This window comes from Furipterus horrens, unplaced genomic scaffold (assembly GCF_987537825.1).
Source record: "Furipterus horrens unplaced genomic scaffold, mFurHor1.1.pri manual_scaffold_1, whole genome shotgun sequence".
Taxonomy (NCBI): Eukaryota; Metazoa; Chordata; class Mammalia; order Chiroptera; family Furipteridae; genus Furipterus; species Furipterus horrens.
The window spans coordinates 105380510-105402994 of record NW_028327171.1 but is presented as its reverse complement, the minus strand read 5'-3'; the positions used below and the strand labels follow the sequence as shown (position 1 = coordinate 105402994).

Below are 22485 nucleotides of genomic sequence, written 5' to 3'. Positions count from 1 at the left end.
CCCCTCATACTCCTCTCACCCCAGCAGTCACCACACTGTTGTCCATGTCCATGAGTTCTTTCTCCTTTTTCCTCAACCTCCCCTACCCCCAAATAGCTGTCATCCAGCCAGAGAGCTAGTTTAAAGTCAGGGCATTTAGCCCTGGCCAGGTAGTTCAGTTGATTAAAACATTGCTGGATACATCAAGGTTGCATGTTTGATCTCTGGTTAGGGCACGTGTAAGAATCAACCAATGAATGGATAAGTAAGTGGAACAACAAATTGATATTTCTCTCTCTCTCTCTCAATCATCAAAAAATAAAAAATAAAAAAAGAAATGAAAAGGAATAAAGTCAGGGACACTTAAGGGTATAAAGGTTACAAATACTTGTTGGGTCTTAATATGATAGTCTTAGGATCTATAGTTACTGGATATGGTTTAACATATTTATTAATGTGGTATATAAAATATTATTTCATTTTTTTATAACCTTGTGGAATAATATGTTTTAGCTCCTACAAGTGCCGGGAAGACTCTTGTTGCTGAATTACTTATTTTGAAGCGAGTTTTGGAAATGCGTAAGAAAGCTTTGTTTATTCTCCCCTTTGTCTCTGTGGCTAAAGAGAAGGCATACTATCTCCAGGTAATGTTCTTAAACTAATTTTGGAATTGTGATAAAGCCTGTTATTAGCAGCCATGGCTTTACTTATTTGAAATAGAATGATAAAAGCAAGTCGAAAATAAAGGTTATTTTATTGTATCCCAATGTTGCTTTAAGTGTTGACAATTTATGAAGGGAAACTTTTGTATTATTGCATGAAGGAGAAAGAGCCATCAAATTAAAAAAGTAATTGGTGAACAGTATGTTAAAATTGATAAAATTTTCCTTAGGAAGTAAACATCATACTTCTATTATATAAATATACAAATTAAGAATCAGCATTTTAACTGAATCGTAGGACTAGACTGAAGCATGGAAAGGAAACAGTGTTTAATGATGGATATCCTATCCTAACCAGGGGACATTTAAGGAATGAAGAACAAGAGCCATTAGTGCTTAGGTAGAGCTCCAGGCCTGTGGTCTGTTCCTCTCTTCTGTAGAAATGAAAAACATTTTTCATTTGTATGATCACTGTCTTTTTTTTTTTTTTTAATATTTTATTTATTTATGTTTAGAGGGGAAGGGAGAGAGGAAGAGAAACATTGGTGGACGTGTGAGAGAAACAATTGGTTGCCTCTCACACGCCCTCAACTGGGGACCCGGCCTGCAACCCAAGCATGTGCCCTGACTGGGAATCGAACCCATAACCTTTTGGTTTGCAGACTGGTGCTCAGTCCACTGAGCCACACCAGCCAGGGCTCATCACTGGTTTTTAAGGCATTTTTACAAATACAGTGTTTCGTTGAATAGAATAAATTTATTATTGTGATTTTTGCAGTGAAAAAACTGTGCTGTTGGAATGGCAAGATTATTGTACTTGTAGTCAAAAAAATCTGGGCTCTAGTCCCAGTATTGAAGGCTAACTGTGTCTTAAGGTCAGGCACATAATTTGCTGGGCCTCAGTTTTTTTCATTGGTGAAATAAGGATGTTAACCCTAGTACTATGGGTTAACTCAGTAAGCACAGAAATATTTTATTGAATGGAAAGCTCTTAAGTTCTATGATTCTATAAATCTCTTTAACAGTTATTTCAGAGGCCAAATAGCCAACAAAGCTGGTCCTACTTGGTAATATCCTCTCAACTTAGACCAAACTAACAAAATGATAAAAGGATCCTTTTTATTGAGAAGGTATGTTAGTTAAAAGTTAAAATAAATAAATAAATAAATAACATCGAAGTCCCACTGCATTTGAATTTTGAAAAGTTTATGTATAAATTAGTGGGATAATAGGAATAATTTCCTCATGAAGTAAAAATTTGTTTTTTAAAGTGTTACATTAGCATTAAAGAAATCTAGTTTCTTATTCGTTAGATTAAAAGTGTTAGTACTTATGGTAGTTTTTCTCCAATTTTAATTTCTATAAATAGTCTTAAAACTGCTTTGATTGTAAAATGCTATCATTAAAATGGCACACTTAATTTTGTTTGACCTTGTACTGAGTTTTATAAATTTGAAACTTTATTTTTTAAATATATGATTCTAGAAAGAATCAGTGTGTACTGTCCAGGAATGACAAACAGTAATCTTATAACTACTTATGTTAGATACTTATGTCTATGTTCTGGCATAGGACCAAATTATAGCTCATGAATATCAAGTATTTTCACTGATATTGTTCCTTCTTACTCAATTCAGGGTCTGTTTCAGGAAGTAGGAATAAAAGTAGACGGTTATATGGGCAGTAGCTCTCCAAAAGGGCATTTCTCTTCCTTGGATATTGCTGTCTGCACAATTGAGAGAGCCAATGGTCTGATCAATCGTCTCATAGAAGAAAATAAGATGGATCTATTAGGTGAGAAAATACTTTCTATTGCTATTTTTTGACGGAATGGAGGGGAGTTGTTGTGATTTCTATATGTTCCATGTTTTCTTCTGTAGTTTGTCATCTAATTCTGGAGTGAGTATCAACATCTATAATGTTAGGAATTCTGTGTGGGGTGGGGGCATTTTTGTGTCCTACTGCTATTATTGGCTCTGCTTCCTTGTATCTTTGCCCTTTACAAAACATAGAGGATGTCCTTGAGCCTTCAAGTCATTTCTCATTGCTTCTTTCCTGTCTAAACTTTACCAGGAATAGAGGAAGCATGCTGGGGCTGGATCTGTCATCTCCGCAATTAGTGTATATGTGTGTTCATTATATTCTGGTGTAATAATATCTAGACTAGGCCTGCACCCAGGGGCCAACTCTTAACAGAGAAACGGTAGGGAGCTACAGAAATTGACATGTATTTTGAATTCAGGCCTCTAGGAAGATTTTCTACTTTAATGCTTTCTTCTCCCCACTTAGGAAAGGCCCCTAATTGAGGTAGCAACAGGAAGAGAATGGTTATAGCAGCAACAGAAGCAGCAAAAATATCAGTTAGCTACTACTTGAGATCTTGGTGAACTTGAATGATAAAGTCGCAGTAGGGTAGCTGTGAGGAGTGAAATCAGAAATCAGAGACATGGGCTCTGCTCTATAAAGCTTGGAGAGAGAAATCGTATTTATTAATTTGTGTCAGAATTGTCATTTCTTCTCACCCCACTGGACTTCAGATATCTTGAGGACTGCAATAGAATCCTTTTTTCTTTGTATGTTTTATTGATTATGGTATTATAACAGTTCCAATTTTTTTCCCCTTTTTCTCCCCTCTGCCCAGTACCCCCCTTTCCCCAGCCATCCCACCCCCATTAGTACATGACCATGGGTTGTGTTTACAAGTTCTTTAGCTTCACCCTTTCCTATATTCTTCTTTTTCTTAGATTAATTAATTAATTTTTTATAACAATAAAAGATAACAATTTCCCCCCCCTCAGACTTAAGACCCTTTATAATCTTATAAAGGACAATGGTCGAAGGTCTCGTGCTCCTCTAGCTGCTTCAAGCTGGACATGGTCATCGTCCTACCTACCCTTGGGTCCAGAAATCCCTAGTAAGAGTGGGGGTATGGAGGGGAGGGTGGCCTTCCCACATGGGGAAGGACCTTGTAGATTCCAGGTCAGTTGACTGTCCCCGGACAACGGCATGTTTGGTTTAACAGGCTGGCATCGTTGTTGTACTCTGGGGGCAACAGATTCGGCAACAGAGTTAAAAGGCATCATTCAATCCATAACCACTAGATGACAAAAGGCAGGGATTAATTTTTCAATGTCCCATATTGGGAGGGGGGGCTCTTTGGAGGACGGTGTGCAAGGCCTGTCACACTTGTCCAAAACCCTTTTGGCCACTATACTTAGTTTGGGCTGAGGGGAATATTTTAGCTTCCCCCCTTCTCAGACCTCTGGGCCCTTTCTGTCCAAGCCTTTAGGATAGAAAAGAGAAACCACTTTTAAAGTGAAGCCCACAGACCACCCCATGCTTCACCAACCCAGCCACTTAGTTTAGCCAAACCATTGAGTCTCAGGAGGCACCAATGCAGACAGGATTAAGTGAGACCTATACATACGGACAATCACTTAGGTAATGAGATCATAGGCTTATGCCCTATCAAAACAGAACACACATGTTAATTTACACAACATAACCCACAAATCAGTCTCTATATCTGCAAGACTCTCTTATTGGAAAGACATCCAGTTGCAAGGCATTTGATATCTTCTTGCCTGTAAATTAAGCATCTTTGATGATTGTCACAGAACGTTTAACTTTCAAGTGAAAACAAGCTTCAAATGGAAATAAACTTTAAAGACAACTAGCTGCACTACTTTATAGTCAACCACTGAGCATTGTGGTTTTCCTTGAATTGGGATTTTTCTCCTTAAGATCACCCTCCTTGTCATTAAAGGGACCACATTAAGTCCAGTTTTAATTTATCCTGTTCTTTTACATAAACACAACAAGAGCAGCAAATGATCACATATGATCTTTAAGTCTGCTTTGCTGGAACTTACCCAAGGAACCTTTAGATTGACTTTCAGTCTGCCCTTCGGGGCACAGAAGCTGAGCCATATACCAGCCATTCAGCCTTGCCTGTAAACACCTGTCTTTTCCAAGTCCTTCTGGTTTTCCACTGTGCTTTAAGGTCCCTTCTAGCCATCTTTCAGGAAAGCAACCTTTATTCCTTCCCTGGAAAGATTGCTGTGGACCGCACAGCCAACCAAGTTACCAGGCCTTTTTTCTCGTGGGCTTTTGTTACCTTCAAAACTCAATCCCAGTTCCTCAGGGCTTTTTGGCAATAACCAGAGCCCAAGCATGTTTCCTTTAGGTGTGACATTCCAGTCAAAGTCATGGTCAACAAAACCTTTATTAACAACTCATCTTATTAGTTTTATGCAAAGAATCTTATGTCATTGCTTACTTCTTTAGAATGCCAAATTCTGGAGGAATCAGGTAGGGAGAAAAATGTACAATGTGAAGGAAAATCCTTGTCCTTCTAATATTCACTAAAATTGCATTTCCATACTTTACATTTTCTTTTGTTCACTGTTGTACATGTGAGGGTTTTTTTTGGGGGGGGGGGTTCCTGGCTCATTTATTAATTTATTTTGGTTTCATTATTTTTCCCCCACTAAAAATTTTTGTTTGTTTGTTTTCCTATTATAGTTGTCCCACTTTTTTCCCTATTGCTTCCCCACGCCCTGCCCACCTCTTCTCTCACAGTTGGTCCTCACCCAGTTGTCCATGTCCATGGTTTATTTATACATGTTCTTTCACTAGACCCTTCCCCTTCTTACCTCCTTCTCTCCCTCCCCCCTCTCCCCTAGTCACTGTTAGTTTACTCCTTGTTTGCATACCTCTGGTTCAATTTTGCTTGTTTGTTTGTGTTGTTCATTAGTCTCCTATAATAAGTGATAGCATAAGGTATTTGAGCTCTGCATCTGATAGTTTGCTTATCTCCATTTCATTTAGCTCTTTTTTGGAGTTTTGATCTGTTCTTTCATTTGGGCTATGTTTTTCTGTCTCCTCATTTTGGCAGCCACACTGTGTTTGTTTCTATGTGTTAAGTAGAGCTGCTGTGATTCCTGTCTTGGTAGTATGGCCTAATGTAGTAGGTGTCCTGTAAGGTTCAGTGGCACAGCTTCCACTATAAGTCAAAATGGGTACTCAAGGTGTGCCCTTCTTGTGGTCTGAGTATGCTCTTCTCTTGTACTGAGCCTTTTTTTGCCACAGGTAGGTCAATTGGAGGTATTTTCCAGGCCAGTCAACTGCAAATATTGGCTGTGACCACTGACCACCAACCTCTGCCCTCTGTGAAGGATCAGCTGTACAGGGGCAGGTTGGTGGTGCTCTGACATGGTTTGTAGCTGTCCACTAGGTGTGTAGGCCCTGAGTTTTCCTGGGTAGTGTAGGCCCAGGTCAGCCCCTACCTGTGTTTTGCCTGGGGCACCCTACCTGAATTATAAAGCAATCTGAGATGGCTGCTACTTGTGCTGGGTTTGGAGATTCCCAGGCAAATCAGACTTTGAATTTAGGCTGGTTGCTCTTACTGCTGTACTTAGGGCCACTTAGCAAGAGGTACCAGGGCTGGGCCCTCACTGTGGCCAGTTGTTGCTTGTTTGAAAGGATGTAAGAAGTTGTGAAGCATGAGTCAAGACCAGCCATTCATATGGAAAAGCCACAGTTAACAGCTGTAAGTTGGGTGGGACAGAGTCTCAGGTGATCTTCAGTCCAGGCCAAACAGTGTTAACCAAGGTTGATAGAGTTTCAGATATGGCACCTGCTTTCTGGCTCTGTGGCTGGGTGGGGGGAGAGTTCAGAAAAGGGACAATGACCACTGCACATCTTTCTGTCTGGGAGAAGGCTGTCCCCCAGCTCTTGCCTTGATGCCAGACACTTCAGTTCCTCTCTGTATGCCTCTGGCGCCTTTCAAGCTACTACCCCAGTGCTAGAATTCAGAAGGAGTGAGTCTGAGTAAGTCTGTGTGTGGATTCTTTGAGGGGAACTGCTTGGGACTCCAGAAGTTTCTTCCACTGACATTATCCCCACTTATTTTTGCAGCAAGAAGTTATGGGGTCTTATCTTCCTGGCACTGTAACCCTGGGCTGGGGATCCTGGCATGGGGCTTGGACTCCTCACTCCCAAGATATCCCTCCCAAGTTTTTATCCATCACACTTGAATTTGGGACCATCCCATTTTGTGTCTATGCCTCTCCTAACAGTGTGGATGGTTGTGGTTTAATTCCACAGTTGTCAGATTTCCATTCAACTTGATTTCTGATGGTTCTGAGTGATGGTGTTCTATAATTTAGTTGTAATTTTGATGTGGTTGTGTGAGGAAGTGAGCCATGTCTACTTATGCTGCCATCTTGACTGGAAGTCTCTAAAAGATCTTGTTTTGATCGGGAGGATTTTTTAGGGAGATACCAGTGTATGTGGAAACCATGATGTTATGAAAACATTTAACTGAAGAAGGCATTGATTTTTACAAAATTTTCAGTAATTCTTCAGCATTATTCCAAGTGTGTAGACTGGTTTGAGTCTCCAAGAAATGGAGAAGGGGATTATGATCATATTTATGTTTTGCAGTAGGGCGACTCACTAACCTGCCATAATTAAAAAGAAACATCTCTTGATCTGATTCTGTTTTTCTTAGCAACTTTCTAACATCAATATGGTTGCCCTGGTTGTTTTGCCTGTAGAAGTTAGTACACTGAATAACTGTCAGAGATGTCTTTGATATCTCATTTTAAATATATTTCTACAAGGTTATCAAGTAAACACTGTCTAAGCAATAAGAAGCGGTTTTCCCTGAGTTATACCTGACTTTACCAAACAACCAAACATTGATTTTTAGATCCAGAATACATTGTAGGAGGATTATTTATGGTACCTGAAATATCTTGGAAAAGAATTGTCCATTATGTGGAATCTGATTTTTGTTTTACAATTAGAAATTTGCATGACCTGCAATATATTGTAATGATAGCTACTGAATGTACAAGATATCAGATATTGAGTCTTTAAAATTCTGTATTTGTGAAATTCTGTAAAAGCTAGTATCTGGAAACTCTCTTTAGGAATTGTGGTTGTGGATGAACTGCATATGCTGGGAGACTCTCACCGAGGGTACCTGCTGGAACTTTTGCTGACCAAGATTTCTTATATTACTCAGAAATCAGCATGTTGGTGAGTACATGAAATAACTACATTCCTGAGATTCTAAACAATGTTGAGAAAGTATCTGCAAATGTGAAGCTTTGGCTGGGTAGCTCAGTTAGTTAGCACACCTTGATAAACCAAGACTGAGGGTTCAATTCTTGGTCCAGGCACATACAAGAAGCAACCAACAAATGCATAAATGAGTGAAACAACAAATCAATGCTTCTCATTCTCTTCTTTGCTCTTTCTCTCTCTCAAGTAAATAATAAAAAAAGTGAATAATACATATGAGTTACATAAAGAAGAATAGTATTTATTTACTACAAACTCACATATAGTAGTTTATTTTTGTTCTAAAACAACACAACTTGAGACATGTTTTAGATTATTTTGTAAACATTCCTATATTTCTAAATGCTGACCACTTTTATAATAAAAATAAATAATAATAATAATTATTATTTTTTTGTGCCTCGCACAGCCTGGATAGTACGGCTGCCTGCTGCTGGCCCTCCCTGCCCCCCGAACCTCCGCCCTGCTGGGTTGCCAAGGGCTGCTTTACCCCTCTGTTCTGGTCACCAGGAGCAGAGGAGCTCCCCAGTGGGCAAAGCTTGGGGAGGGGAAAATGGGGAGGCAGTGAAGCCAGCCCCACCCTGGACTGCAGCCCCGCAAGGGGTGGGGGAGTGACTTCCCCACCGCAAGGTACTGGAGATCAGACTAAGAGTATGATAGAATTTTAAGAATCTAGTTTTTATAATTTCCAGTTACACATACACTTAAGTAGTCAAGGCTAATTTTGAAAAGTAACATTTTTTTATCCCCTACTTTCCAGAGGCAACTAGTTTCAAGTTTTATAGCTTTATAAACATTTTATTTACAGTGGTATCTCTAAATGCAGCTACTTGGGATTTTAGTTTAATATTATATGTTGACTTCTTACTATGGAAAAAGAAGATCTACCTCTTTTTTATAGTATTTACTCACCACACCCATTTTCTCCCCACACCATCTCTCCTTCATTCTCTCATTAGCTTCCCATTTGACAAATATAGTTGTCATAGTTTCGCTTAGATCAGTATTCAGTTATACCATTGTGACTATATAAATGCCATTGTCAGCTGAGCCATGTAGTATATTATGATTACTTTTGCTTTCTAAATAACATTTTTTCTTTGAAATTAATGTGTCTTTTTTCTTTGATGGCTTTTTTTCTTATGTACGTATTACTGATTTATCCCCAGCCTCTTTCACTGTGTAAATCTCCACCTAATAATGTTCCAATACATTTGCTATCCTACAAAATTCATCTTTTTGAAGAACTTTCTCCTAAAGCCTTCTGACTTGTTCCAATCTATATGGGTGGTTAATCTATATTATATGCTGCATAGCAGTTATCTTGGGAATCTCTCTTTCTCATCATTCATTCCAATAGCTTTTTGCTTGAGTCAGAGTCCCCTTTTTGGGATCTTCTGGTTCTCTCTTGATTTACTTCTTCATTTTGATGGGGACATCTTTCAGGAAATTTTACTTTATTTCAGTGTACAAGCTGTATGGGTATAAAATTTTTAAAAATTTGCATGCCAGAAAATGCCTTACAATTATTTCATAGATTGTCTAGGTATAAAAGTGAAGGTTAAAAATTTTTTTTTCTTTAGAGTTTCCGAGACATTTCTTTATTTTCTTGTAATTGTTGAGAAATCCAGTGCCATGCTGATCCTTTATCCTTCGGATAAAATTTTTTATCTTCTTTGACAGTTTTTAAGAGCTCCCTTTCTTCCTCAGTGTTGTGAAATTTCACGTTGATGTGTCTTTGTGTTGATTTATTTTTATTAATGTGCTGGATACTCAAAGATTCTTTCAATCTGGGAGCTCTTTTCTTAGTTTAGGGAGATTTTTAACACATCTCTTGCAGTATGTAAAAACACATGTAGATAATCATCTGTATTACAAATCAGGAGGCATATGAGTTATACAATTAGCAAATTTGACTTAATGCACAAATGTAGAACAATTTCCAAATAAAAGCATAGTGTGTGTGTGTATATATATATATATATATATATATTTTTTTTTTTTTTTTTCCCAGTTATACATGGAACATTTACCAAAACAATTTACCATGTGGTGGGCCATAAAGCAATGTATTTCAAAGGATTTAAGTTATTTAAAGATTTATTTATTTATTTTTAGAGAAAGGGGAAAAGAGGGAGGAAGGGAGAGAAAGATCAATGTATGGTTGCCTCTTGCACACCCCCAACTGGGGACCTGGCCCATCACCTAGGCATGTGCCCTGACTGGGAATTGAACTGGTGATGCTTTGGTTTGCAGGCCGGCGCTCAATCCACTGAGCCACACCAGCTTGGGCGAATTTAAGTTATTTAAAAAATATTTTGTAACAATAGTGGAATTAAACTAGAAATAAGTATAAGAAAAGCATAATAGAAAATGACCATGCGTTTGGAAATTAAGAGATGCATTTTGACTCATTTTGAGTCAAAAAAGTAATCACAATAGAAATTGGAAGATAGTTTGAACTGAAAGCATAATAAAAATATTTCCTAACAAAACTTGTGAAAGGTAGCAAAAGTTGTTTTTAAAGGGAAATTGATAGAGTATATATATACAGTATTCCCTCACTTATTGCTAGTATTACATTCTAGACCCCCCATGATAGGTGAAAATCTGCGAAGTAGGAACCTTACATTTATTTTAGTATTTATATATATTTTAAGGCTTTATAAACCCTTCCCACACACTTATAAACCATTTCCAGTCCCTTATTAACCTTTCCCACTCCCTTATTAACCTTTTCTACACTTTTATAAACACTACTTATGTTCTTAAACATATCCTTCACTCAAACCTACGTAACTTTAACAACATACATATACAGTACCGCAAAATCCCATGATATAGTGAAAAATCCGTGATAAATAATTAAATATAATATTTTAAAAAATCCCCCGATACAGTGAGACCGCGATAAATGAACCACGATATAGAGAGGGACTACTTTATATATGTAATTATTATTAAAGAAGAAAGACTGAAAAATTAATGAATTATCCATCTCAAGAACTTAGGAAAAGAATTGTTAAATAATGCCACAGAAAGTAAAAGGAAAGAAATAAAGACAAAAGCAAATCTAATGAAAAGGAATGTCATTATTCAGAACATTAAAAATATTTACAAATCAATAAGAAAAGAAGAGCCCAATATATCAATGGGTATGGAACTTGAACACTTATATGAGGGTATCTAAATGTTCCGTAAACATGAGATGATGCTTAATCTCATTAGCAATCAAGGGAATGTAAATTACCTCTTCAAAGAGATATTACCACACTCTCTAAAATGGCTAACACTTTGGTACAGTCTTTTTTGAAAACAGGTTGGAAATTATCTAAGAAAATTGAAGATCATCTATGACCCAGTAATTTTGCTCCTGGATATATACCCTAAAGAAATGTATGCATGTATGTACCAGAGGACATGATCAAGAATGTTGTTGGTGGCACTATTTGTAATTAATGCTATGTATCTTTTAACATCATTTTCATTTGTTTTTCACAGCCAAGGAAATTCAGGCAGTCCTCCGTCCTATGCCGTGCAGATTGTAGGCATGAGTGCTACTCTTCCTAATTTGGAACTTGTGGCTTCCTGGTTGAATGCTGAACTCTACCACACTGACTTTCGTCCTGTGCCATTGTTGGAGTCAGTAAAACTTGAAAATTCCATATATGACTCTTCAATGAAGCTTGTGAGGGAATTTCAACCCATGCTACAGGTGAAGGTAAGTCAGTATTTTTACCTCACTATCACCAGTACTTTGTGTTTGATTGCATTTTCTAGCAAGTTAACAGTTTTTTGAGTTATGTGAAGTAGGGATTGAAAAGTAGTTGAATATATGCATTACATATCCATTAGAAACATTATTAATATTAAGCTAATTTGTTTCATTTTAAAGAATTGGTGGTGACGATAACAGAGGAAATATAGTTGTGCTTTCAATTTAAACGACCATTATTTTCTATAAGTAATACAAAATGACACCTAATTTTGTAGATTTTTCTTTTTAACTGGGAAAAGATTTTCTTATGGCTTAGTTTATACTAAACACTAATGTAGAAAATTAAACTTTGTTAAATGATAGATTATATATATCGGAGAGTGGGAAAAACACATAATTTTTATAGTCAGACAAACAAACCTCTGATGTTTAATAGTTACTTGATATGACAGCGATGTTAGTTGAATCACAAAACCTCTCTGAATGTAGTGTCTTCATGTATAAAATGAGATGTAACATTTATCTTTAGTATTGTTGTAAGAATGAAATATGATTTTAAAAATTGTCTAGCACCTAGAAAGTGCTTGATAAGTGATAAATTCCGTCCCGTATCCCTAAATACACTTAAGAAGTTTTAGTTTACAGTATTTTGTCTCTGAATACTGAACCAGCAAAGGGTAAGTTTAGAGCTGGGATCAGCACTAAATTCATGTTTCAGTATCTTCATAGGTATACGTTTGTAGCCTCTGTATGCCTAGTGTGGAATCTTCAGTTGCTTTGCTCTGTACTCCAAATTTCACCTGACTATGCCTTGGTTACCTTAATAATTACACATGTAAACATTTATTTACTCTTCTGTTTATCTTTTTATTCTATTACCATGTCCATGCCTCTACTCTTTTTGAATCACTTTCAATTCTTACCCGAATTATATTTAAAAAAGCCTCCTAATTGCTCTGTCTGCTTCCACCTTGTCTCCTTCCATCTATGTTTAAATCAGGAGCTAGTGATCTATTTAAAATTAACATCAGAGCATGTAACCATTCTGCTAAAAAACTTGTGATGGTTCCCTATTTCATTTAAATGAAAACCAATGTCTTTATAGTAGCCTGCAAGGCCCACATTATCTGCCCCCACCCTCTTCGTGCTCTGACCTCACCTACTTTATTTCTTCTGACTCCCCCCACAGCCTCTTTGCTGTTCCATGATATGCCGAGGATCTCCCTCCTCGGGTTCTCTTTTGTCTGGAATGCTTTCCCCACCAGGCATCAGTATAACTTACTCTTCACTTTTGGACCTTTACTCAAATGTCACTTTCTTAGACCTTCCCTGGCCACTTTATCTAAATTACCTGTCTTCCTCTTCCTGATCCCTATTTTCCTTTGCACTTTTCAAAATTGAACATATTTTGTGTTTTACCTATCTTGTTTTTGTTATTATCTATCTCTTATAGGAGTAGAAATGCTCTGAGGGCAGAGGTTTTTTTTCCCTGCTTTTTTCTTCATCCTCTGTGCCTGGAACAGTATTTGGCACATAGTAAATATTTGCTTAGTGAGTGATGGGATGGATGAATTAATTAATCCAGTTACACACACTGACCTTCCAGTTTTGAAAACTCACTGGGTCACCACTGAGCTCTTTATCTGCCTGAAATGTTTCCTCTGTCCTTTTCTTTCAGATCTTCCTGTCAAATTTATGTCAAATATGAGGCCTCAAGACATCATAAAACTCTCTTACAGTACATCTTATGATTGTATTTTACATTCATTTGTTTAGTACTTTAACATGTTTTCCCAATGAGACCTAAACCCCTTGAAGATAGGACTTTGACTTTCTTTTGCTCACAATTATATCTCCATTGTTTGAGGGTTGGAGATTGATAAATATTAAGTGAATAGAAAATATTTCCTTCTCACCTTGCATTATAAGGAAGTTCTTTTTTTCTTCTTGTTTTGTTTTTTATTGTTCCGCTGCTAACTTTGTAACTGATTTTTATTAAGCCTTTGAGTAGAAAAAAATTTCCCCATGAAGCAAAATGAGTGACTTTAAATTGATGTGAAAATGTTTTGAAAGTACTACTAGAGTGGTTTTTCTTTTTTCTTTCTTAGAGAGATGAAGACCACGTTGTTAGTTTATGCTATGAGACGGTTTGTGACAACCATTCAGTATTACTTTTCTGTCCATCAAAGAAATGGTGTGAGAAGCTGGCAGATATTATTGCCCATGAGTTTTACAATCTACAGCATCAAGCTGAGGGTAAGTTACTGACTGAAATGAAAGCTTCCATACTTAATACATTTGCTTAAAGTAACTTTAATGATTATATTAGCAAAACATTGCTCTCTTTCCTCATGCCACCACCTGTCCCCCAGCTCTCCTTACATAACTGTGCTTTTGTGACTAATCCTCTTCTTTTTTTTTTTTATTTTTATCTTGACTGTATATTTTTATTTTATTTTATTTTTTTTTTAAAGTATATTTTATTGATTATGTTGACTAATCCTCTTCTTATCCTCACTATAAAAAAGGTGTACATGCACTCAGTCTAATATTCAGATTTTAGAAAACTGGATTTATACAGGTACATACCCAGGTTCTTCATCTGGGATCCATTGGGTTTGAGAGGTTATATATAAAACTTCACACGTACACAATTTTCTGGGGTAAGTAGCTATATCTTTCTTTATATTTCCAAGCTTTAAAAAGAATCATGCATACACATACATTATGCATATATATGTATACACACATATATGTGTTTATTATATACATACTTATTTAAAGAAAACTAATCATAATTTATATACAATAAAATGTACCCATTTGAAGTGTATAATTTAATCAGTTTTAATAAATGTATGCACCTCTTTAACACCCACTATAATCGTTTCTTTTTTTTTTATGTTTTATTGATTATACTGTTACAGTTGTCCCAATTTCCCTTCCCTCTGCTCCCCTCCACCTGATGGCCCCCCTCCCTCCAGTTGTCCCCCCCTTTTAGTCCATGCCCATTGGTTGTGCATATAGTTCTTCTCAACCTCTTCCTGTCTACTCCTTTCCCTCCTACTATGCTTCTTAATTCCTGTACCATCTCTCTCCCTCTCCCCCTTCCCCCCCCATTGACCTCCCCCCAGTATGTTCCCCATACCTATAGTTCTTTTTCCACTCTCTTTGCCTATTTAGTTTGCCTTTGTTTTGATTCCCTAGCTTCTGTTGTTGGTTCTTGTGATGCAGTTTTCACTTTAATGTTCATTGTTTTGATCCTCCTTTTTCTAAACCAGTCCTTTTAACATCTCAAATAAACAGTGGTTAGAACATTTCTATCACCCTAAAATGTTCTTTTTGCTTTTCTTTCTATTTCCCTCTATCCCCAGCCCTAGGCAACCACTGACCTGCTTTCTGATATTCTAGATTAGTTTTGCCTTTTCTAAGAATTTCATGAAAATGAAGTCATAAAGTATGTGTATGTGTCTTTTGTGTCTGTCTTCTTTCACTCAGCAAGATATTTTTAAAATTCATCTAGGTACTTACACTTATCACTTTGTTCCTTTTTTATTGCTGAATGTATGGCATAACCGTTAGTATATATTTTTCCTGATTTTACTAGCCTGTGGTCACTTGAGTTCCAAGATAAGTGTAGGGAAGCAGAGGCCAGCTTTGGTCACAGTATATTAGAATATTTCGTGACTTCACTATGCCAGCGGCATCATGAAGATGTGTGATGGATATCTCAGGCCAAGTTCCAACAAGTGAACTTTGCCCAAAGTTTATATTGGGTAGGCTGCAGTCCACATAGTATCTTTTCTAGTTCTTAGTTGATACTTTCTGTACTCTGACAACATATATTCCTTATGTTGTTCCATGGTAACTTATAGTCCATAATAACCAGAAAATTTATTACTTTCTTTGCTTGAGGTTCTTTTATTTTGATTTATAGCAGTGTTTTCCTAGAGCCTAGGCTATGATGGAATCCCAGAAAAATAAAGACAAGGCTGCACAGTTTTCATAAAGCTAACATTTAAATTCTGAAATTATCCCTAGTAATTAAAAGTATATATTTTATTTACTTATTTTTAGAGAGAGGGGAAGGGAGGGAGAAGGAGAGGGAGAGAAACATCAATTGGTTGCCTCTCACATGCCTCCAACTGGGGACCTGGCCCAGAACCCAGGCTTGTGCCCTGACTGGGAATCAAACCAGTGACCTTTTGGTTCTCAGGCCAGCACTCAATCCACTGAGCCACACCAGCCAGGGCATCCCTAGTAATACTTTAGAAGTTAAAGTGACTTTTCTTTTTTGAAATAAAGGTATTGATGAATGGTAATTTTTAAAGTATTTATTTATTTATTTATTTATTATTGTATTTTTTCCATTACCATTTATCCTCCTTACACCTCCATCCCCTCATCGCCCCTCAATCACCACACTGTTGTCCATGTCCCTGAGTCCTTTTTTCCTTTTGCTCAATCCCTCAACCCCATAATCTATTCCCCCCTGAGCTGTCAGCTTGCTCTATATGATGTATCTCTATTTTGCTTGTTAGTTAAGTTTCTTCATTAGATTCGACATGAGTGAAATTATGTGCTATTTGTCTTTCTCTGACAGGCTTATTTTGCTTAGCATAATGCTCGCCAGGTCCATCCAAGCTGTCACAGAGGGTAAAATTTTCCTCTTTTTTAATGGCCTAATAGTATTCTATTGTGTAGATGTCCCATAGTTGTTTAATTCACTCAACTACTGAAGGACACTCATGCTGCTTCCATATCTTGGTGATAGTAAATAATGCTGTAATGAACATAAGAGTACTTATGTCCTTTTGAATTAGTGTTTCGGGTTCCTTCAGATAAATTCCCAGCAGTGGAATTGCTGGGTCACAAGAGAGTTCCATTTTTAATTTTTTGAGGTATCTCCATACAAAAATTTAAAAAATATATATTTTATTGATTATACTATTACAGTTGTCCGAATTTTGCCTCCTTTGACCCCTTCTACCCAGCACCCCCCCCACACTCCCTCAGGCAATCCCCACACCATTGTCCATGTCCATTAGTCATATGTAGGTTCTTTGGCTATTCCATTTCCTATACTATACTTGATATCCCCATGACTATTCTGTAACTACTTATTTGTACTTCTTAATTTCCTCACCTCTTCACCCATTCCCCTACACCACCCTCCCATCTGGCAACCATCTAAATGCTCTCCATATCCATGATTCTGTTTCTGTTCTTATTTGCTTAGTTTGTTTTTCAGATTCAATTCTGATAGATATATATTTGTTGCCATTTTCTTGTTCATAGTTTTGATCTTCTTTTTCTGAAATAAGTCCTTTTAACATGTCATATAATAATGGTTTGGTGATGATGAACTCACTTAGTTTTTTTCTTGCCTGGGAAGCTCTTTATCAGCCCTTCAATTCTAAATGATTGTTTTGCCTGGTAGAGCAATATTGGCTGTAGGTCTTTACTTTTCATGACTTTGAATATGTCTTTTCAATCCCTTCTAGCCTACAAAGTTTCTTTTGAGAAATCGGCAGACAGTCTTTTAGGAACTCCCCTGTAGGTAACTAATTTTCTCTTGCTGCTTTTAAGATTCTCTCTTTATCTTTAACCTTTGGCATTTTAATTATGATGTGTCTTGGAGTGGGCCTCTTTGCATCTATCTTGTTTGGAGTTCTCTGTGTTCCTGGATTTGCATGTCTATTTAAGTCTCTAAATTACAGAAGTTTTGTTTCATTATTTTTTCTAATAGATTTTCAATTTCTCGTTCTTTCTCTTCTCCTTATGGCACCCCTATGATGTGAATGTTGGAACTTTTGACGTTGTTCCAAAGACTGCTTATATTACCCTCATTATTTTGGATTCATTTTTTCTTTTCTTTCTTTTTTTTAAAGTATATTTTATTGATTATGCTGTTACAGTTGTCCCAAATTCTTTTCCCTTTGCTCTCGTCCACCCAATATACCCATCCCCTCCGCAGTCCCAGCTCCTTACTTCACGTCTATGGGTTGTGCATATAAGTTCTTTGGCTTCACCCTTTCCTATACTGTTCTTAACTTCCCCCTGTCTATTTTGTACCAACCAGTTATGCTTCTTAATCCCTGCACCATTTCCACATTTCTTCCATTTTCTCTCTCAGCTGATAACCTCCAAATGATTCCCATACCTATGATTCTGTTCCTATACTGGTTGTTTGCTTAGTTTTTGTTTTTATTTTTTAAATTCTGTTGTTGATAGTTGTGAGTTTGTTGTTATTTTAATGATTATAGTTTTATCTTCTTTTTCTTAAATAAGTCTCTTTAACATTTCATAGAATAATGGCTTGGTGATGATGAACTCCTTTAGCTTTACCTTGCCTGGGAAGCACTTTATCTGCCCTTCCATTCTAAATGATAGCTTTGTTGGATAGAGTAATCTGGTTGTACCTACCAATTATGCTTATTTGCTTTTCATCTTATTGAATACTTCTTGCCAGTCCCTTCTTGCTTGCAAAGTTTCTTTTGAGAAATCAGCAGATAGTCTTATAGGCACCCTTTTGTAGGTAACTCTGTTCTTTTCTATTGATGCTTTTAAGATTCTCTCTTTATCTTTAACCTTTGGCATTTTAATTATTATGTGTCTTGATGTGGTCTTCTTTGGGTCTAGCTTGTTTGGGACTCTGTGCTTCCTGGACTTGTATGTCTATTTCCTTCACCAAGTTTGGGAAGTTTTCCTTCATTATTTTTTCACATAAGGTTTCAATTTCTTCGTCTTCCTCATCTCCTTCTGGCAGTCCTATGATTTGGATGTTGGCACATTTTAAGTTGTGCCAGAGGTTCCTAAGCCTCTCCTCATCTTTTTCAATTCTTGTTTCTTCATTCTGTACTGGTTAACTATATTTTTCTTCCTTATGTTCCAAATCATTGATTTGAACCCCAGTTTCCTTCCCTTCAGCATTGGTTTTGTGTGGATTTTTCTTTGATTCATTTTGCATAGCCTCCACTTCTTCCCTTCTGTGTTTGCCGTACTTAAGAATATCTGTCAAGCCTGTGAGCATCTTTAGCACCAGTGTTTTGAACTCTATGTCTGTTAAGTGGGCTACCTCCTCGTCTGTTAGGTTAGCTATTTCTTTGTCGCGTAGTTCTCCCACTGGAACCTTGATCCATTCCCTCTTTGGGCCATACTTCTTTGTCTCCTCATCTTGACAGGCTTCCCTGTTTGTTTGCCTCCGTGTCTTAGGTAAAACTGTCATACCTGTTATGTTGTAAGGGGTGGAGCCTTAGGTATTCATCAGTATGGTGACCCATTTCACCACCCTGTGGCACTGTATGTGGGGGAGGGGTCTGAGAGGGAACAATGCCTCTTGCTCAGCACTCACCCCTTTTCTAGGCACTTCTGCCACTTTCTGTATGTGACTGGTGCCCCTCTAGCTGTTGCCCTGGCTGTCATTCCCAGTGTGGGTGGGTCTGCGGACATTCTAGGACCATGGGGGCCCTTTAAGCAAACAGATTCTGCTGAGAGACCGGCAGTTTCTTCCTCCACCCCAACCTCCACTGTTTTGCACAGTCAGAAGCAATGAGGCTTTATTTTCCCCGGTGCTGGGACCTTGAGCTGTGGAGGCTGGTCTGGTCTGGTGCTAGGAGTGTTCCCCAGGTGTCCCTTCCTACTTTTTAAAATGTGTGACTGCACTTTTCGCCGGCCTTTTGGTGCCACCACTGCTGCCACCACCACACTGCATTCTCTCTGCCCCAGCTCCGCCCCTCCTACCTGTCTGGATGAGTATTTCTTCTTTATATCTTTGTTTGTTGGACTTCCATGCAACTCAATTTTCTGGAACTTCTGGTTATCTCTAGTTTTGAGGTAGTTGTATTCCTTCTTAGTTGTGGAGGGAGATGCAGTGCGTCTACCTATGCCTCCATCTTGGCTGGAAGTCCTGGATTCTTTTTTTACTTGTTGTTCTGGCTTATTGTTTTTTGCTTTTATATATTCCAAATCCTTGATCTGATTCTCAGTTTCATCCAATCTCCTGTTTTTTTCCCCTGTAAATTGTTTTTCATTTTAATTAGTACGTCCTTCGTTTCTGACTGGAACTTCTTTTTATGCTGTTGAGGTCCTCACTACATTCCTTGAGCATCCTTATAAGCAATGTTTTGAACTCTGCTTCTGATAGATTGCTTATCTCCATTTTATTTATTTTTTTCCTGGAGTTTTGATCTGTTCTTTCATTTTGGCCACATTTCTTTGTCTTCTTATTTTGGTGGCCTCCCTAGGTTTGTTTCCACATATTAGGTACAGCTGTTATAACTCCCTGTGTCGGAAATGTGGCCTAATGTAGTAGGTGTCCTGTCGGGTCCAGTGGCACCATCTCCCCTATCACTTAAGCCGGGTACTCAGAGTGGTTCCTTTGTGTGGGCTGAGTACATGTATCTCTTGTAGTTGAGCCTTTGTTGCTGTTTGAAGGTCAATGGGAGGGACTTACCCAAGCCAGTGAGCTGCAAGGACTGGCTGGGAGCACTGACCACCTACCTCCACCCTTCATGAAGGATCAGTTGTGCAGGGCAGGGTGGTGGTGTTCTGACGTGGTTTGTAGCTGTCCACCGATTGTACGGGCACTCGTGTTTCCCAGGTGTGCAGACCAGGGTCAGCTGCTCCCTGTGTTTTGCCCAAGGCCACCCCGCCTGAGCTATAAAGCAATCTGAGATGGTTTCTACTTGTCCTGGGCTTGGAGATTCCCAGGTGAAGTCAAGCTGTGTGTCTCAGCTGGTTGCTGCTGTTGCTGAGCCTGGGGCTTGTTAGGAAGAGGTATGGGAGGCTGGGGGCTCCCTGAGGCTGGCTGTTGCTTGTTTGAGAGGATTTAGGAAGTTGTAAAGCATGAGCTAAGACCAGCCATTCTTTTATTTTTTCTTAAAGATTTTATTTATTTAGAGAGAGGGGAAATGAGGGAGAAAGGGAGAGAAACATCGATGTGCAAGAGATAGATCATTGGTTGCCTCTTGAATGCCCCCAATGGGGGACCTGGCCTACAACCCAGGCATGTGCCCTGACTGGGAATCAAACCAGTGACCGTTCGGTTTGCAGGCTGGGGCTCAATCCACTGAGTCACACCAACCAAAGCAAACCCAGACATTCTTATGGAAAAGCAGCTTGTGTGGCCCCATAAGTTGGGTAGGACTGAGTCTCTTGGGCTCTGCAGTGTTGCAAAAACAGTATTAGCTCGATTGATGGAGTCTCACATATGGCATCAGCCTACAGGCTCTGTGGCTTGGTCTGGGGAAGGTTCAGAAAAATGACAATGGCCTCTACCCACCTTTCTGTCTGGGAGGAAGCTGTCCCCCAGCTCTCACTTGATTTCAGGCACTTCACTTTCTTCCTGTATGCCACTGGTGCCTTTCATGTTGCTACCCTGGTGCTGGAGCTCAGAGGGAGTGAGTGTGATTAAGTCTGTGTGTAGGTCAAGCGGAACTGCTTGGGACTCCAGAAGTTTCTTCTGACTCAATCCCCACTTGTTTTTGTAGCCAGAAGTTATGGGTTCTTATATTCCTGGCATTGGGACCCTGGGCTGGGGTCCTGGTGTGGGGCTGAGACTCCTTGCTCCTGAGATATCCCTCCTGAATTTTTATCCACCACATGTGGGTGTGGGACCAGCCCATTCTGTGTCTCTGTCCCTCCTTACAGTGTTGATAGATGTGGTTATTTTAATTCCATAGTTGTCAGATTTCCATTCAACTCAATTTCTGATGGTTCTGAGTGATGGTTGTTGTATATTTTAGTTGTATATTTGATGTAGTTGTGCATGGAGGCAAGCTATGTTCATCTATGCCACCATCTTAATTGGAAGTCTAAAAAGCTTTTAATTGTCTTCACCATAATAAAATATTGGCAACCTTCTGTGGGTACTCAAAATGTTAAAAAAATTTAACCTAAAAAGTTAAAAAGTAAAATGTATATTTTATAAGAAGTTTTACTAGTTCAGAAATCCAAATCTCTGGAAAATTATCTAAGAAAACATGGTTCCTGTGGAGAGTGAAGGTCTTACTGGAGGAGAAGTTTACAGAGAGGCAAAAACAGATGATAATGTAATTACCACATTGGTGCCAAGGAAGCCAAAAATATTGTCACATAGAATTAGGCTCCTAGGTGATTCTGGCACTGTTGGTTGGTAGGACACACTCTGAGTAAGGATTTCGATGTTTAGGCTCTGTGTCGTAGCCATTATACTTGTATATAATCCTTTCCTTCCTCCAGCTGGTTCCTTTATTCCCCTCCTGTGGTCTTGGTCTCACCCTAATACAGTGTTTCCTAAACTTTGGTGCATTTTAGAATTGCCTGGGGAGATTTTAAAATCCCTTATGTCCAGGTTGTACACTATGCATCACAATGTCCAGGGTTGAGAGGCTGTCATCAGTATTTTAAAAAGGTGTAAAGGCAATTACTATATGTAGTTGTAGAATCATTGTCCTAGTGTTTAGCTCTGTAACATCTTAGGCAGATAGCACTTAAAGAGGTCCAGACAGAAGTGAACAGTGTTGATAATGTTTTTGTGTGACAGGACTGGAAAGGTCATCTGAACTTTCACCAGTGATGCTGGAACAAAAAGGCCTCCTAGAAGTGATTGATCAGCTAAAACATTCGCCTTCAGGACTGGACTCTGTATTACAAAAAACTGTACCATGGGGAGTAGCATTTCATCATGCAGGTATCCATATTTATATTCTGTTACTAAGAAGCCCCCTCCAAAAATCTCACAATTTTTTAAGTTTTGTGTTTACATGTATTTGATTTCTTATTCACCACACTTAATACTCTTAAATTTCATTTTTAGAAATTGCGTCATTAAGATTAAGTACAAGTAAAACAAGAATATTTAGGTTTACTTATCTATAATAAGCCTTACTGGCAGTCACTGACTTGGTGTCACTTGCTGAAGTCTTCATATTAGGCTCAGTGTTTTCTGGTGCAACATGTTGCCATCAATCAGAGCATGTTTTCTCATCTTCTACTCACAAATCTAATGCCTTTTCCATCTTGACTAAGCACTCATCACATACTGTGTCTGTA

The 22485-nt window shown here is 38.3% G+C and overlaps 1 protein-coding gene across 1 annotated transcript in view; it reads left to right on the top strand.

The window, feature by feature from the left end:
- Positions 1–22485, top strand: part of POLQ (DNA polymerase theta) — a 138607-nt gene that overhangs the window by 3075 nt on the left and 113047 nt on the right. The window contains exons 3-8 of the mRNA XM_090277130.1: positions 493–623; positions 2279–2435; positions 7580–7688; positions 11235–11454; positions 13560–13707; positions 21977–22123. Coding sequence (XP_090133256.1) covers positions 493–623; positions 2279–2435; positions 7580–7688; positions 11235–11454; positions 13560–13707; positions 21977–22123 — 912 coding nt within the window. The remainder of the gene's footprint in view (positions 1–492; positions 624–2278; positions 2436–7579; positions 7689–11234; positions 11455–13559; positions 13708–21976; positions 22124–22485) is intronic.